Genomic DNA, 16,223 nt, shown 5'->3' with positions numbered 1-16,223 from the left:
ACCTAGAATGTAGGTTTCACTAATTGCTAGATAATTGCTCAGTTGTTTTATCAGTGCTCTAGGATATAAATGCTCCATAGTCTGATCTAATTAAATTCATTTCTTTTTGTAGAGTTAGTTTCTGAGGCAAATCTTTGAAGTTTGTTCTGACTCTAGAATGGCTGTCCTTAGCTGTCTTTTTTTCCTGGTCCTCTCTGGTAAACTAGCTGGCCTATGGTTTAGCTTATTGCTTTAATGGAGCTATCTGCTTTGTCTTAATTAGTTACCATCAAAATCTTCATTGGTTTTTAGAGCACCCTTGGACTCTATTTCAAATAAAGTCAGTTCCTTTGGGGAGAGTTTTATGAGCTCTCTGTTCTTATGGACTTACTTTTCTCTATCTGGTCTTATTGAAAAATAAAAGCTCTTCATTGGTGCTCTAGAGCTAGGGACAGGGACAGTGGCATGACTCTCTCAGAGTGAAAGCCTTGCTTTATTAGCTGGACAGAGGTGGCAGCCTCTGGTCTTCTAAGCTTATCTGTCTTGGCATGGACAGATAAGCATGTGTGCTGAGGCAAGGGCAATCAGAGTTACAATATTCTTAGCCTGCTGTGCTTAGGATAGAGCTTCTGTCTTATAAATGAGGGTGAGTGGAAGAAGAGAGTACCTGATTTCATGGCTACATTACCAGGAATTTAGCTTTTTCATCTTATAAATGAAGAGAATGTGATTAATTTAGGTGGCCTTTCCTTCATGATATCCCTTAACTGGGAGCTGATGGGTCAAGGAGCTCTATTTTCCTGACCGCACCCAACCATCATGTGGAACTGAGGGTTGATGGGGAGATAGATAGTTGTAGCTGTAGTTCTTATTGAAATTTAGTATATTTTCTTAAGTAAATATTTCTTAATTTGCCATTTGCTCTTAGGAAAATTTCCAGAGACTTCAAAGAATTGTTTATTTTTTAAGAAGTAATTTTTATTAGTTATGGTTGTTTGCTGGGGAGCAGTTTCAAAGAAGTCCTTACTCTGAAATTCTGGAAGTGAAAGTCTCTCTCTTAGACTTTTTATATTTATCTAATGTATAAGAAAATGAAGGCAATTATTTGAATTAAATTTTAGAAATCTTAAAGAGAAAGGCCTTCTGGGACTAGATTTCTGGGCAGAATCATCTAGGGTTTTTCACTGTGATTGAATTCTTCTGAAAACTTCTTGGCTTTGCAAAATGTTTTGACTAAGCAGACTTAGGATACTCTACAAATATATATTTTTTTTCAGCAATGTGGACATTGCACTAAAAAAGTCTGACTTAATTATTGCCTCTAGTGTGAAATCCATATTTTAAGACAATCTTAGTTTTCCTCTTCATTTACTTGATAGCTTGGGGCCATTCTCAACTTTTTAAGCCAGAAACTTTAAATGTATTCATTGAAGTCATTTCATCAAACTTTATGGAGTTCTACCCTGGACAATCTATCAACATTGCTCTGGGTACAGTGGGAGACTTTAATATAGATTTTATGATCTATAGTTGCAAAGAGCCATTAATTGGGAATTTACATAACCCAATTAAAGAAGGCACAATTAAATTCTATCTCTTTGCAGGCACTTGGTTAATATTTAGATTTTTTCCTAAGTAGTTGTTTTTTCACGAAGGTCATTAAAGTAGTCAGAAGAGGTGGTATTTACAATTGTATCATGTGAGTTACATTGGCTCCTTTAGTAAAATATCCCACAAGCATGTCCTGCTGGCCTCAGTGGCCACCTAACTTCTCAAGGCATCATGGGCCTTCTATTGTCAAGTACCCAAACTTTCTTGGTCCCTCGTTTATAATTATGGCATAACTACATTCCATGGTATTTACTTTCATAATGATTGGTTCTCCTTTTCTATTATTATTTGATTCTCCTATATGATGATGGGAATGAGATTGCCAAGGTAAGTAGAAGTCTAGGAATATATATTAAAACTATGCTGAAACTAACAAATTTTGGGGGAAAATTTCTTACTTAAACCCTCAAGTTAGGAATAAATTGTTGATACCTCTGGTTTTTCTTTCTAGTTATCTTCCTGTCAGTCTGAAAGAATTTGGATAATAACAAGACCCCCATGTGTTATCTGTTTTCATTTTTTACTTATGTCATTCAAATTATTAACCCCACAAAACAACCCAGAACTCCATTCATTCAGTAAACAACTAAAGGTCCCCCTGTCTGGCAAGCATTGTGCTAAGTGTTGGGGCTTCAATATCAGTGAGATTATTTTCTTGATCTTAAAAGAATTTTATAGGCTCATGAGTGAAACAAATAAATGTATTAGTTAGTGTTCTATGGTAAAAGATTTATGTACAGGGCAGATAGAAGACCACAAGGTCAATGCTTACTTCTGCAGAACAGTAGAGAGGTCAGAAGAATCTCCACCTTCAGGAAGTGATGACTAAACTGCGCCATGAAGATAAATTCTGAAAAGACTGAATTAGACAAAAAGTGATGAGGAAAGGCATTCCAGGCATGAGAAAGGTTTGAAGAAAAAAAAATCCACACAGATAGACTTATCTTAATGGTCTTTTAACCTTACAATTAGGAGGATGTAAGTCCAAGAGAAGACTCTGTTTCCTTGATTATAATACTTTTATTTTTATTTTTGGTTTGACTTCTCCAAGTCTCCTGGTCTCAACGTCCTTGGTAACAGAGAGCAGTGCCATTTTTATCTAATACAGAATCTAATATTTAGTAGGTTCTTAAAAATGTGTTGAATGAATCAATGACATAAATCCATTGGTCATCACCCACATTATGGCCAATTCTTTGCCCTGGAAATTAGTTCTGAGTATACTTCACATCATGATACCAGCACTTATTTCTGGGTTTCTGGCCTTTCATTAGAGTTCAAGCAAGAGAAGGACTGCTTCCTGTGGTCAGGTTTGGCTGTACTTTCACTGGAAGTAGCAGCAAGGATGTGCAAATTCCATGTAGTTATAGATTGTGGGTTAAGCTTTGGCTTATGGTCTTGTGCCTCATTTTAAGAAAAATTACATACCTTGAGGCATATCATGCATAAATAGATCAAAAATTGGTAATTCAAGCTACTCCTTTCATTTTAACAACCTTTCTTCCATTATTTTTAGTTTTTATTTAGTGTAGCACTGATATCTTCTAACACATAGCACATAATAGGAAAGTACCGGGTTGTGTCTTTCATCCCTCCTGGCCTATCACCTCCTCATTTACTGGTCTTGAACCCTTAGTAACACCACAATTTGTCATTTCTGGGCATTCCTGGGCTCTACTCCCTCCATGAGTTATGTGTCAGCTCTAGGGCTTGGTGGGAGAGGTAGGTGAGGAGAAGCCAACTCTCCCCTTTCCTGCCTGGCCTAGTCAGTCTTCACTGTAGACCACACAAGGGTGTAAAAGTGTTTATGGCTTTTTTTTTTCAATGGGAGGAAAACTCAAAACATCTTGACTTTAAATGCTCAGCACTGGCAAGCTCAGTGGGCACAGCTTTCAGTGACTACCCAGGTGTCCTGCCCTAAGGTGAGTCCCTTTCCAGGAGAGGACATTTGGGGGAGCCCCTTCTCTCTCCATAGGATCCATTTTCTCTCACTGACCACCCCCAAACTCCCAGCAGTACATTCCCTCACACCTGACTCATTAACTATAATAAAGGGTGACACTCTGAGGTTTAATATTCTAAGATTAAGAGAATAAATTGCAGTAGGTACAGCTTTGTAACTCCAAATCACACAGATTCCCTTTTGAAGTCTCTCACTTCCCCTCCTCCCCTGAACTACAAGCCAGCCCCTGGAACACACATACCCTCCCCCACACTCACACCCTCCTCAACCACCACACACCACTCCTCCCAAGAACTAATGCTAATTATCACAGAAATCACAGACTAATGTCTTAAAGAAGGAAGAGTTAGTTTTCTGCCACATAATTTGCAAGGCAATTCTCTCTCCAGCAGTCTGGACATCTTATTATTATGCAAAAAAATACACAGTATAATTCCCTTTCTCCATCCCATCCTCACCCTAATCCTTCTCCCCATGCCATTTTAAATTGCACTCCCTGGGCTTGCTAGAAATAAGAGAAGGTCCTATCGTGGGGCCAGAGATTCATCCAGGGCCTGCGCTAACAAAGAGATGCTTTGCTATTGCTGTTCCATTAAGGAATAGATTAACTCCTTATCTGAGAGTCCACTTTACCCTCAATTTCCAACTAGGCAGGAGGGGAGCCAATGGATTAATCTTCCCCTGGCAAAATATAGGCAATTAATGATGTGTGCACAATAGCCAGGTCACATGGTCTGACAAAGGATTTATTTTTTTCTGATTCATGTTTCATTTTCATCAAATCTTACAAAAGAATAAAAATCAAGCTGGATTTCAGTTTTTGGGTGTGTGGCATTTAATCACCTTTGTGAAGAAATGGAAAATTACACAAACTCACATAGAAAATTCTGCCAGCATGGTCATCAGAGCTTATAGATACACAAATTAATTATGAAAAATGTTCAAGCCCTTAAATAAATCTTAAAAATTCTCTTTGAACACGTGGCCCTGTAGTCTGGTGATGCTAAAATTGGTCAAAGGCAGAGCTGAATGTCAAATGATAATTCCTGCTAAATAATTCAGGTCACCCGAACTCTGATATTTTACCTATTTTAATGAGTATAATGGGTGCAATTAGAGGCTGTTTTCCTCACGGCGCCAGACACAATATGTTCTCCCCTAATTGTGGGCTCCTTTTTCTTCTGGTAATTCCCATCTGAACATTTGTCCTATATTCCCAGTGCCTGGCAGCAGCAGCCACTAAATAAATGTGGGGTGAAGTCAGGAACTGAGTTAAGTTTTGATGCTTATCATGAAGCATGAAGAGATTGCAGAGCAAAAACTAGACATTTCCATAAGGAAGTCTGTGGTCAGTTTCATCCGCAACAGAATGGAGTGGGAATAAAGACATGTTAGGACTTGGGCTCCTCTCTAATGTTATCTTTTTTTCCTCCCCTGGCAGGGAAGTGGTGCTGATATGGTTGATAAGAACAAGTGCTGCACACTCTGCAACATGTCTTTTACCTCAGCAGTGGTGGCCGACTCCCATTATCAAGGCAAAATCCATGCCAAAAGGTTAAAACTGTTGCTAGGAGAAAAAACTCCACTGAAGGCCACAGGTATGTGTGCGATGCGTAATCGTGGGGAGACGCTGGAGTTCAAGCAGCGTGCCTGTCTCCTTAATTCTGCTCCCTCTTCGGTGGTGGCTGCCAGAATCGGAGACTCATAAGCAGATGTCCTTCCAAACCTAAAGGGAGGGGGCAGGTACCCCCGGCAAACCTTACTGTCATGGACCGTTAAGTCCAATAGCGAGTGCTCTTTCTGAACCTGGCTCCTTTAGATCTGTAATCTGACAGCATGCAATTCCTGAAAGGCTGTTTACCTCCTGCAAGATGTTGTCTGTCATACTTATTGTATGTTATGTAAGATATTATATCTGTTATGCAAAGAACACTGTTCTTCCCTGGCTTCAGTCTGCAATCAGTATGGTAACGGAGAGAGTGCTGGGTGTAGCGGGTACATTCCCTCCCAGGCCTGTGTGGTGTGGGGTCTTGCGGGGAAGAGGAAAACTGCAGTTATGAAAAACATTTTTGTTTGCAGATAGCTGAGTTGTTTTTTTTTTAAGAAATTTTCTATTTAGAATAATGTGTTTTAAATATAAATCTTAAATCCTTATTTTCAGATTTAAATATTATTTGCCACAATTTTTTAAAATATAGTTTTTATTGATTTTAGAGAGGAAGGGAGAGGGGAAAGAGGGAAACATCAGTGATGAGAGAGAATCATTGATTGGCTGCCTCCTGCATGCCCCACACTGGAGATTGAGCCCACAACCCAGGCATGTGCCCTGACAGGGAATCGAACCATGACCTCTTGGTTAATAGGTTGATGCTCAACCACTGAGCCACACTGGCCAGGGTATTTGCTATAAATTCAATAATCCATTATTATTTATTTAATTATTGAGGTAACATTGGTTTTAACATTACGTAAATTTCAGGTGCTCACCACCGAAGGTCTAGTTTCTATCTGTCTCTGCACCTTTGATCCCCTTTACCCATTTCACCCTCTCTCTACTCCTCCTCTGGTGACCACCGATCTATTGTCTGCATGAATGAGTTTGTTTTTGTTTTTTGTACGTTCATTTTTGTATTTTTTTCTTCACAATTGAATAAAATTACACTTTTTTGTCCTTTCTCATCTGGCTTATTCAATGAGCATACAAGGTCCATCAGTGCTCTAACAAATGACAATATTTCATCTCTTTTTTATGAGATTCAACCTATTAAATTTCACAATAAAAAGCTTACATATTGATAGCCCTTGGCCTTCTAATTGCTTAACTAAATATTTTTTTCAGGAGTCTATCAAAGCACAAAACTAAAAATACTGTTTTAATTTAATCAAGGTAGGCTATTTGAACAAGGTGTACATTATGGTGAAGATGTTAACTAGAATAGGTTATAATCCCAAGAAGTTGGGGGTGTATTTCATGATGTCTATTCTTTCAATGCAATTAAAAGTTAGCAGTTCATTTTATCCTGCTGTCTAATGAATCGTGCATAAATCGTGGGTGTAATTCTTTTTTAAATGGTATTTTGGAATTTGGAGAATGTATAAAGCAATACTTGGCTTTTATCCTCAGCATTGTTTTTCTTAGGAGAAAGATCTTCTTTTACTTAGAGAATAGCAAGAAATCTTTTCACTGTATTTTTCCACTTAGTCTAACAAAAGAATACTGTTTTTGCAAAGGTGGCTTTGACATTCAGATATAGGATAGGGTTGTGAAACATGAAATCTGGTGACAAGCTCAGCCCATTTGAGGGCATACTCTGTGTATGAGCATTTGATAAGCAACCACTTGATTGAAATTCCTGATTCTTGCTCTTTAAAAGGTTGGATACTCACCTTGTAACCTACACCCCTTCAAATCTCTTAAAATAGACACCTCAAAGAAACAGTCCCTGGAAAAATTTTCTGTTTTCCATGAATGAGCAACTAGCTCATTTGTTCTCTCTGCCTCAGCAGAAGATTGCTATTAAATTTAAGTTTAGAGGTAGAGATGGAAGAGGAGCTGTACCATTGTTTATCACATTAAGTAGCAAACGGAGAGTTATTATTTCTGTAGAAAAAATCATCACATGGCAAAAATAGTTCTTTGTGAATTTAAATATATCCTCAAGATCGCCAAGTGCAAATGTGTCTTCCTGAATTCAAATACCCTCAGAGCTGTAAATAGAACTTGGCTGTAATTTGTTAGTTGCCATCAATATTCCAAAAGAAAAATCAAAAGCACTTAAGCTAAAATCTTTATATAGTGCCTTTGCTTTGGTGTCCGTAGAACTGGCCCAGTCCTCACTGTGACAGAAATCAGGTTGCTGGGTAGGCAAGTAAGGAATGGGGGTGGTGGGTGGAAGAGTACTACCGGTGTGTGGGGCTGTGGGAAACAGCATCCCCTTTCCTCACCTTGCTCAGAGTTCTCAGGCTGCACAATCACTGTTCTGAAGCTTATCCTCTCATCCATTTTCTTCTAATGATGCTTCGGGCAGAAAGAATCTTGAAAAGTGGCAACATCAGTTAGAACTGAAGGGCTTGGGAAGTGAAATTGGTCCCTGGGCTTGGGTTAGTGTCAACCCAGCTGCTGGCAGTGAGCAAAGGAGGCAGTATATCCTGATAGAGAGAGGTGAGTCCTTAGGTAAAGGTATAAGCGGAGGGTAGGCTAGGGAGGTGTGGCACAGGATAGGGTTTGAGGGCTTGCTAAGGAGGGTAGAACCTAGCAATGGAGTGTCTGGGTACAGAGGTCCTGCAGAGGCTTGAGCAGGGCACCGGCATTGGGAAAGTCTGGCAGGTGGAAGCAAGGTCCTGGCTGCAGTCGTGTGGTTCTAGGGAAAGGAAGGGCTGTTAAAAGTGTTGCAGGGCATCATTATTTAAGAGCTCTGGGCTGGTAATCAAGCATAAGGAACATGTCAAAAACCTGGTTCCCAGACCTAGGTTATAGGTGAGGGCTTGGTCTCAAGGACAAATTCAGTTACTACAAGTACAGGATAAGGACCAAGAGGCAGCAGAAATGATACCCAGGACACGGGCTTCCTGAGCCTCCGTGCGGCCCCGTTAGCTCTTTTCCTGTCATGGTTCCTGCAGCCCAGCCCAGCCCAGCAGCAGTTCCTGAAAGACTTCACCCTCTGAACTGTGGCTGCCCCGTGCACATCTAGGAACTGCTCTGCCTAATCAACCAGCTTGGCTTCAAATTACCTCTATAATGAAAACAAAAGGGGAAAAAAAACATATAAAACTCAAGAAAATGAATCAAGATCCAGAGCGAAGCAATTCTCCTGCTCAGGTGTGCTGCTTAAGCTTCCCCTCCATGAATAATGGGCTCTTTGAACTGTAGTGTTTTCTGGGCAGGAGTAATTGAAGCACGACTCATTGCTTCTCCTAGCTATTCCATGTGTTGAGGGTGAGCAATTGGTACCTGTGAATCATTACCTTTCCTCTGACTCAGGGTGCCTTGGGCTCACGCATCAGCTGGGTATCTTGCAGAATTAGCTGTCATTTTAGTTGTCTTCTCCAGGTGGGTACATGTTTACTAGAATTCCTGAGTCACTGGAACAAAAACCAGTTTCAATTCTTGGTTAGTGTGTTTCAGAATCTCTGTTCTAGTTCATGCTATTCTAGATCCTGCTGCAAGATGAGAGCAGGGGGAGGACTCTCGACTCATCGTGTTCTTTCAGGGTCAGCAGACCTCATCACGGAGATCTTGCCAAGATCAGAGGTCAGAGTGAGGTTGCCATAGTCATGTCACACTACGAGGAGCATTGAGGGGAGACTCAGAGGCCAGAGGCCAGAGGCCAGAGGCCAGATAATGAAGAGCATGAAAATCCTCTCATTGGAGGAAGAGTGAAGGAAGCAAAGGTTGTTAAGCATGGAAAAATGATTACTCAGGGGTAAATCATTTGGAAGACTGTCATGAGAAATATTCATGTTGTGTGTGTGATGTGTGTGTGTGTGTATGTGAGTGTGTGCACATGCATGTATGTGCTTGGTTGCAACAAATATAACCAATGAGTGAGTAGAAAATGAGGGAATTAGATCTGAGCTCAAGATAAGGAAGAATTTATTAATATTCAGAGATACTTAAAGGTAAAATGTGTAGCTGTGAGAGCTGCTAATCACTTGGCAGGGCATTTTCTGAGGGGGTTCCTGCATAATTAGCATACATGACATTTAAAGTCCCTAGTTTATATAGTTAGCCTGAATGACATTAAATTCCTCTACCCTGTGATTCCCCTCCAGAATCTACAGGCTTGACCCACTGACATAATATAGCAGAAATAATACTGGCTGGGAGTCAGGAGACAGGAACTCAGGCTCTAACTCTGCCTAGTTATATAATCTTTACTAGCTTTGTTATCTTTTTCAATCTCAGATTTCTTATCTGTCATTTAATTCTAATTGTGGATGAAGTGATCTTACTGACCCTTATCAGAATAAACAATAGATTTAAAAGCACTTTTGGGAGGTGGGGGCTGGGTGAAGGTGGGCAAAGCGGGGGGAGAGGGGGGCATGTACAATAGTGCCAACACTAAAAAATTTAAAAACAGAAAGAAAATTAGAAGGTGCTCTGAGCATTTGGTAAATGAGTTAATAAGGGATGTGGCTCCTTTCCTCTGTTAGAGCCTCTGACTTCCTGATTAAAATGGGCTGTTCACACACTACCTTGGGAATAACATATAGGGACATTCTGTTGTGATTCCTTCGAGACAAATCTTTCTGGGATCATTCCTATGAACTGAGGCAAGCCTGCCACTGGAGCTGCCCATTAGAGAGGCAGTGCTGGTGGGTATGGGGAGCACAGACTGTGAATTCAGGGGCAGGGGATGGCCATGGAGCTGAGGAGACAAACAGGCTCTGACATTAAGAAAACTTGTCAGGAGGGAGAGACAGCCACCAAGCTGGGGGCAGGACCACGGATCTGGGCCTGGGGCCTGGTAAGTAGAGACCCGAGTAAGTCATTTTCTAGAGGGTAAAACAAGGAACCAGACACCATGAGGGCCCAGAAAAGGGTATAGATCTCAGGAATATGGAAGAGGCTGTTATCAGAGTAGAAACATAAATGATAAGAGAGCTAGAAGCTTAATGCCAAACTTCAGAGATCAGGCTGCTGCAATCTTGCTCATTTAAGCTGGGATTAGCCCCAGAGACTGCTCACAGGGAGCTGACTCTGGGTGAAGGTGAGTACTTCCAACAGAGTGGAGAGGACAGAGCCCTAAGGTTGTGCACTTCATGGTTGCTTTTCTGGGCTCCTGTGCACTGAGCTGTGGTTTTTTCCAAGTGGCTGCCTGGTTGACCTGTAAGGACATATTTAGGTCTGTCTTTGATGGATCCCCAAAGGCAAGATCACTGACTGTAGGGGGACCAAATAGTGGTATCTAAAAATCTTTACATCCTAATCCCCAGAACCTGTGAATATGTGTTGCATGGTGAGAGGAATTAAGGTTGCATATGGAATTAAGATTCCTGATGTCTAAAATAGCAATACAATAAAATTGTGTTATTATAAGGAACTAAATTTGTGGTGACTTGTTATAACAGCTATCAAAAACTAATACAATGACCTAAGTAAATACTTGGCCAAATAGGGTACTGCTTCATGTGTATTTCACACATTTCCCCTTGGGGAAGCTCAAATTCCACTCAGGGAACACTGATGTAACTATTGTCAGGAACTTACCTGAGGGGCAAGAAGTATATCTTTGTGTGATAGTCTTATTCTTCAAACACAACTTATTACTGTACTGTGCAACATTTTTGGTGACTGTTTCCTATGATATCCAGACTCATTAGTCTTTCTAGTTCACAGGAGCTGTACCAGTTAGCTCTTCTCTATCTCCAACCCTATTTCCTCTGTCTTCTCAATACACACTCTCAAATGTACCAGAGGCCCACAGTGCCTTTCCTGCTGGTATCCTATATCCAAGATGCCCTTTCCTCTTCTTGTCATGGATTTAAACACCTTCCATCCTCCAAGGTTCAGTTCAAGTCTCAACCAATCTCTGGAGTCCCTCCTGCCTACTAGAAATCACAGTTAATACAGTGTGGGCTGTGAAGTCAGACATATCTGGGCCTCACTCTTTATTAGCTGAGGACTTCACTTGCCTGAACATCCTTTTCCTAATCTGTACAATGGGTATAATGCCATCACTTATATCAAATGACTTCCATGATGATTACACCAGCTGATTAATAAGCGCAAAATGCTTATCACAGTGCCACATAGTCAGAGTTCAGTAAAAGTTAGCTCTGTCCACTTAGGAAATTAAGCTATTTTTATTTACTCTGCTCTGAACTCTGTGCTGTATCATTTTGCACTTAAAATATTATATTGCCTATTGTACAAGGTTGCTCCCGTTGGGTGAGTCTCCTTTTCCATGCGGTCTGTAAGTGCTCCTCATCTCCACACTGATTCTTCTGCTACATTCTGTACACAGCTGGGCTGGCATGTTCTTCCTCCTCACAGACAGTGACAGGAGAATGTAACCTGCTGTTCCCTTCCTGCCTGAGGATAAGTGCAATGTAGTAACATAGGACAGGGTACAAGGTCTCAGAAACCTTGGGGAGAAGAAGAATTGAAATAGCCATGGAAATCTGCCAAAGGAGACATTAATCCAGTGCAACTGGGCAGAGAGGGGAGACAGGTGGCGCTAATAGGAGTGAGCAGGAGACCAGATTTGAGCAGAGGTTAGGTTGGAGGATGGGAGAAATGGTCTGAGTGCCTGAGAGGCTGGCCCCTGAGGTTTTGCATTGTGTGCCAGGGGCTTGGCTGTGTGCCGGGAGGGAACCAGAAATGTGTTGGCCTGGACATCCAGGTGTGGACAAGCTGATACCAGAAAACATGGGAGGGAGAAGCATAATCAGATGCATAGGGTAGGGACAGAGAGGAGCTGTGAGAAAGGAAGAGCAAACTCCTGATTGAGAGAAAATCAGGAGTTTGGGAGGGAAGCTGAGTCAGGAGTCCCAGGGGCATTGGGTATGTCAGATGGAAGCAAGGCTGAGCAAACTCAGAGTTAGGTATTCTGCCAAATACATATCATCTCTGTGACCTCAACTGCCCTGCCTCATGTAATGCCACACAACTTCTAGCTTCTGACTCCAAGTTCAACAGCTGCTTACCATTCAACTCCTCCAGGAGTGGTGCAGGAAGTCCTATCTGGCATTAAATCAGGGGTGGGGGACATCTGGCCCAAGGGCCTTCTACGGCCTGCAAAATCATTTGATCTGGCCCTGCCAAGGCATTAGGGCTGAGTCAATTAAATGTCTGACCAAATATAGCAGGCTAATTTTTACATTGATAATTTTGTATGGCCTGGGAATGATGTTATAAATATCCAAATGGCCATTGGCAGGAAAAAGGTTCCCCACCCCTGCAGTGGCGCTTCTCACTGCATGGAGCCTCAACCAGCTGCAGTCCCACCAGGCTTTCTGGCCAAAGCTAATGCATGCTACATCCAGCATGGCACCTTGTTGCCAGTTGACCTCCCAGGACAGCAAATATCCACTGTCAGGGATAGAAGCAACTTTTGCAGTTTCCTTATCTGGTACCTGCTCTAAGAGAGTTCATAGCCTGAAGATTTCCTTCATTTTTATTATTTTCTTAGCTCAGTTCCTCTTAACAAACATCCTGTGATGTGGGAATACAAAGGTGGATAAGACGCCCTTGCGCTTCTCAGGATTACCATGTAGGAGGAGGGAACATATGCACCTGACTACAATACACAACACACCATGAAAATCTTCAAATACAAGAGTATACTGAAGAACTGTTAAAATAACTGCACTTTGCCCTAGCTCAGTGGTAGGCAAACTCATTAGTCAACAGAGCCAAACAACAACAGTACAACGATTGAAATTTCTTTTGAGAGCCAAATTTTTTAAACTTAAACTTCTTCTAATGCCACTTCTTCAAAATAGACTCGTCCAGGCTGTGGTACTTTGTGGAAGAGCCACACTCAAGGGGCCAAGAGCTGCATGTGGCTCGCGAGCTGCGGTTTGCCGACCACTGCTCTAGCTGGTTTGGCTCAGTGGGTAGAGCATTGGCCAGCCTGAAGACTGAAGAGTCCCAGGTTTAATTCCAATCAAGGGCACATGCCTGTGTTGCAGGCTTGATACCCAGTAGGGGTCATGCAGGAGGCAGCCAATCAATGATTCTCTCTTATCATTGATGTTTCTAACTCTCTCTCCCGTCCTCTTTGAAATCAATAAAAATATATTAAAAAATAAAATAACTGCACCTGGAAAGTTCTGAGAATAATTTATGAAGAGCGGTGTTTACATAAGGCCTTACTAACTATATAACTTATGAGGATGTGTTAGGGGGAGTTCTCAATATCTCATAGGAATCTTATATCTAGATCAAGTTTTCTAATCTCAATAGTATTGACATTTTTGACTGGATAATTCTTCCTTGGGGTGTGGGGAGCTGTCTTATGTATCACATGATGATTAGCAGTATCCCTTGCTTCTCATTAGATGTCAGGGGAACCCCTCTAGTTTTAATGGTAAAACATGTCTCCAGACATTGTCAAATGTTTTGTGGGGGGCAAGGCTGACCCCACTTGAGAACCAGTGATCTAGAATAGGGTACACTTAGCAAAATAGGGCCTGAGGACTAAATTTGACCTGATGCTGCCTATGTTGTATGTTAGAAAGCCAAAAATCATTTTTATGTTTTTAGATGGTTAAAAAAATTAGAAGAGGAATGTTTTGTGACATATGGAAAACATATAAAACTCATACTTTTGTGTCCATAAATAAAGTTTTATTGGAACACTGTCACATGCATTTGTTTGCATTCCACTTAAGCTGCTTATGTGCTACAATGGCAGAGTCGAATAGCTGTGTCAGGGAGCGTACAGTCCACAAAGCCTAAAATATTTGCTACATGGTCCTTTATATAAAAGGTTTGTTGACTCCTGATCTAGATAATGAATGATCTCGAGGGAGAGGCAGCAGGGAGAGAATGGCAGGGGTATGGGTGCACATATAAAATGGATGCATTTTCCAGGGCCATGCACCTTTGAGAAGCTGGGGTGGCACTGAGATAGGGATTGGTGTATAGATGAGACTGGGCACAGAGGAAAGTTAGAAAGATGTACCTTGGGGAAGTACCTTAAGACTAGAGAATGAGGAAAACCCAGTGGCTCTCCCTTGTTAAGCATGTAGAGGCCCTCCAAAGAAGCTACAAGATTTGAGTGATAGCAAATGTCTCAAGTAGGCCTAAAATTCAAAACATTTATGAAAACTAAATAGAGGAAATTATAACCAGATTTTGCCATAATCTTAATATGCTTATATCTACTGATTGAAAAGAAAATATGTTTTTATTGATTTTAGAGAGAGAGGAAGGGTGTGGGAGAGAGATAGAAACATCAATGATGAGAGGGAACAACTATCGGCGGCCACCTGCATGCCCCCTATGACTGGGAATCAAACTGGCATCCGCTTGGTGCATGGGTCTACACTCTCCACTGAGCCAGACCAGCTGGGCAGTATCTCCCGATTTTTAATTCTTATTTGAAGTCTGAGATCCAATCTGTTTTAGTTTCCAGGGCTGCAGCCATAAAATCTCATAAACTGTGGGTTGCTGAAAACAATAGAAATTTATTCTCTCACAGTCTAGAGGCTAGAAGTCTTTGCTCAAGGTGTGGGCAGGGTCATGCTCCTTCTGAGGGCTCTAGGGAAGAATTCTTCCTTGTGTCTTGCTACCTCCCGGTGGCTCCTTCCTTGGCATTCTAGCTGTATCACTTCAACCTCTGCTTCCCTTGCCACTGTCTTTCCCTGTGTCTCAGTGTGTGCTCTCCTCTACTTAAATAAACCCCAGTTACTAGATCAGGTTCGGAACTAATCCAGTATGAGTCAACTTTACTTAACTAATTACATCTGCAAAGACCCTATTTCCAAATAAGTTCACATTCTGAAATTTCGACTGGACATAAATTCTGGGAGAACAATTTCAACACAGTACATAAGCCACCTTCATTTAACTGATTGCAACTGATAAAGGTCAGGGACTTCAATATCATTCTTTCTGGCTAGTGATTTTTCCCCTTCCTTTCTTTTTTTTTTTTTTTGATAAATTCATAAAAATAAGATAGTTGGAATAAGAATGAGATTGAGGTCTTACTACAAATCCTAAAGAACATCCTAAAAGAAAATTTCATTTAAGTGTTCTTAATAATATTTTTGAAGAGAACATAAATTATTTAAAAGAAATTTGAGGCCTAGGGGGAAAAAAGCTTTAAATTACAGATATTCCTCATTGTGTACTACTAATCAAAGGAGAATTTAAGATTACCCATAATCTAAATTGTTATGTACTATATTTATGATTAACAAGAACATTTGTCTGTGGCAGAGACATTGCTCATCTGAAACTCATTTGCTTTCTACATTCCCCAGACTTTCCATTGATTGTGTTTAGGTGTAATTTGCATTATTTTAAGACTAGCCAAGAAGACAGCAGAGAGCCATTCAACCTACATTAGACTTTGCAAGACAAGAAATTATTGTTATATTTTGGTGGTGTTTCTTATTTCAGGATAGTCTAATCTATCTGGTTGATACACTGTCCTTTAAAGTTACTGTTTCACATATAAGCTTTTATGAATACTTCTATCATTCTTAAAAAAACTGGATATTGAGCATTCACCTTTATATAATTCCCAGCAGTACCTTTTCTTTCATTTTTGATCCCTATGAGTTTGAACTTGCCTTAGAGGTATGTAGGTTTTAACATCTTAATGATGCTAGAAGATGGATAGTGGGCAGTTCTGAGGTCAGTTGCTAAGGCATCACACCACCACCTCTCAGTTGATGACTACACATAGAACACTTTCTGGTATAGTAAGCATTCAATAAATATTTGTTGGATGAGTAAAAATTGGAAGCATGCATTAGAATAATGATAGACATTTACATATCTATAGTTTTATTTTCAAATTAGGTTACCTTGGATACTTAAATTTCAGTTAAATAAGGTGATCAAAGGTAGTTGTTTTTCATTTTTACAGGAAGTGTCATGCCTGTTCATTTGCTTGACTTTAAAAAACTCCTTTTCTCCTGATAAAATAGGTAAAATACGAAATAATGTAGAGTATGAACATAAGCTCTAAAATTAGACCTAGTTTTAAATTCT

At 40.6% G+C, this 16,223-nt stretch overlaps 1 protein-coding gene across 3 annotated transcripts in view; it reads left to right on the top strand.

Annotated features, from left to right (window-relative positions):
* Positions 1-16,223, top strand: part of ZMAT4 (zinc finger matrin-type 4) — a 421,249-nt gene that overhangs the window by 187,775 nt on the left and 217,251 nt on the right. For all 3 annotated transcript variants that reach the window (XM_080658638.1, XM_080658636.1, XM_080658637.1), the window contains one exon: positions 4,995-5,151. In XM_080658638.1, coding sequence (XP_080514764.1) covers positions 4,995-5,151 — 157 coding nt within the window. The remainder of the gene's footprint in view (positions 1-4,994; positions 5,152-16,223) is intronic.

This window comes from Plecotus auritus (genome assembly GCF_963455305.1).
Source record: "Plecotus auritus genome assembly, chromosome: 3".
NCBI lineage: Eukaryota > Metazoa > Chordata > Mammalia > Chiroptera > Vespertilionidae > Plecotus > Plecotus auritus.
Note: the sequence above shows the minus strand (reverse complement) of the source record. Positions and strands in the feature narration are given on the sequence as shown.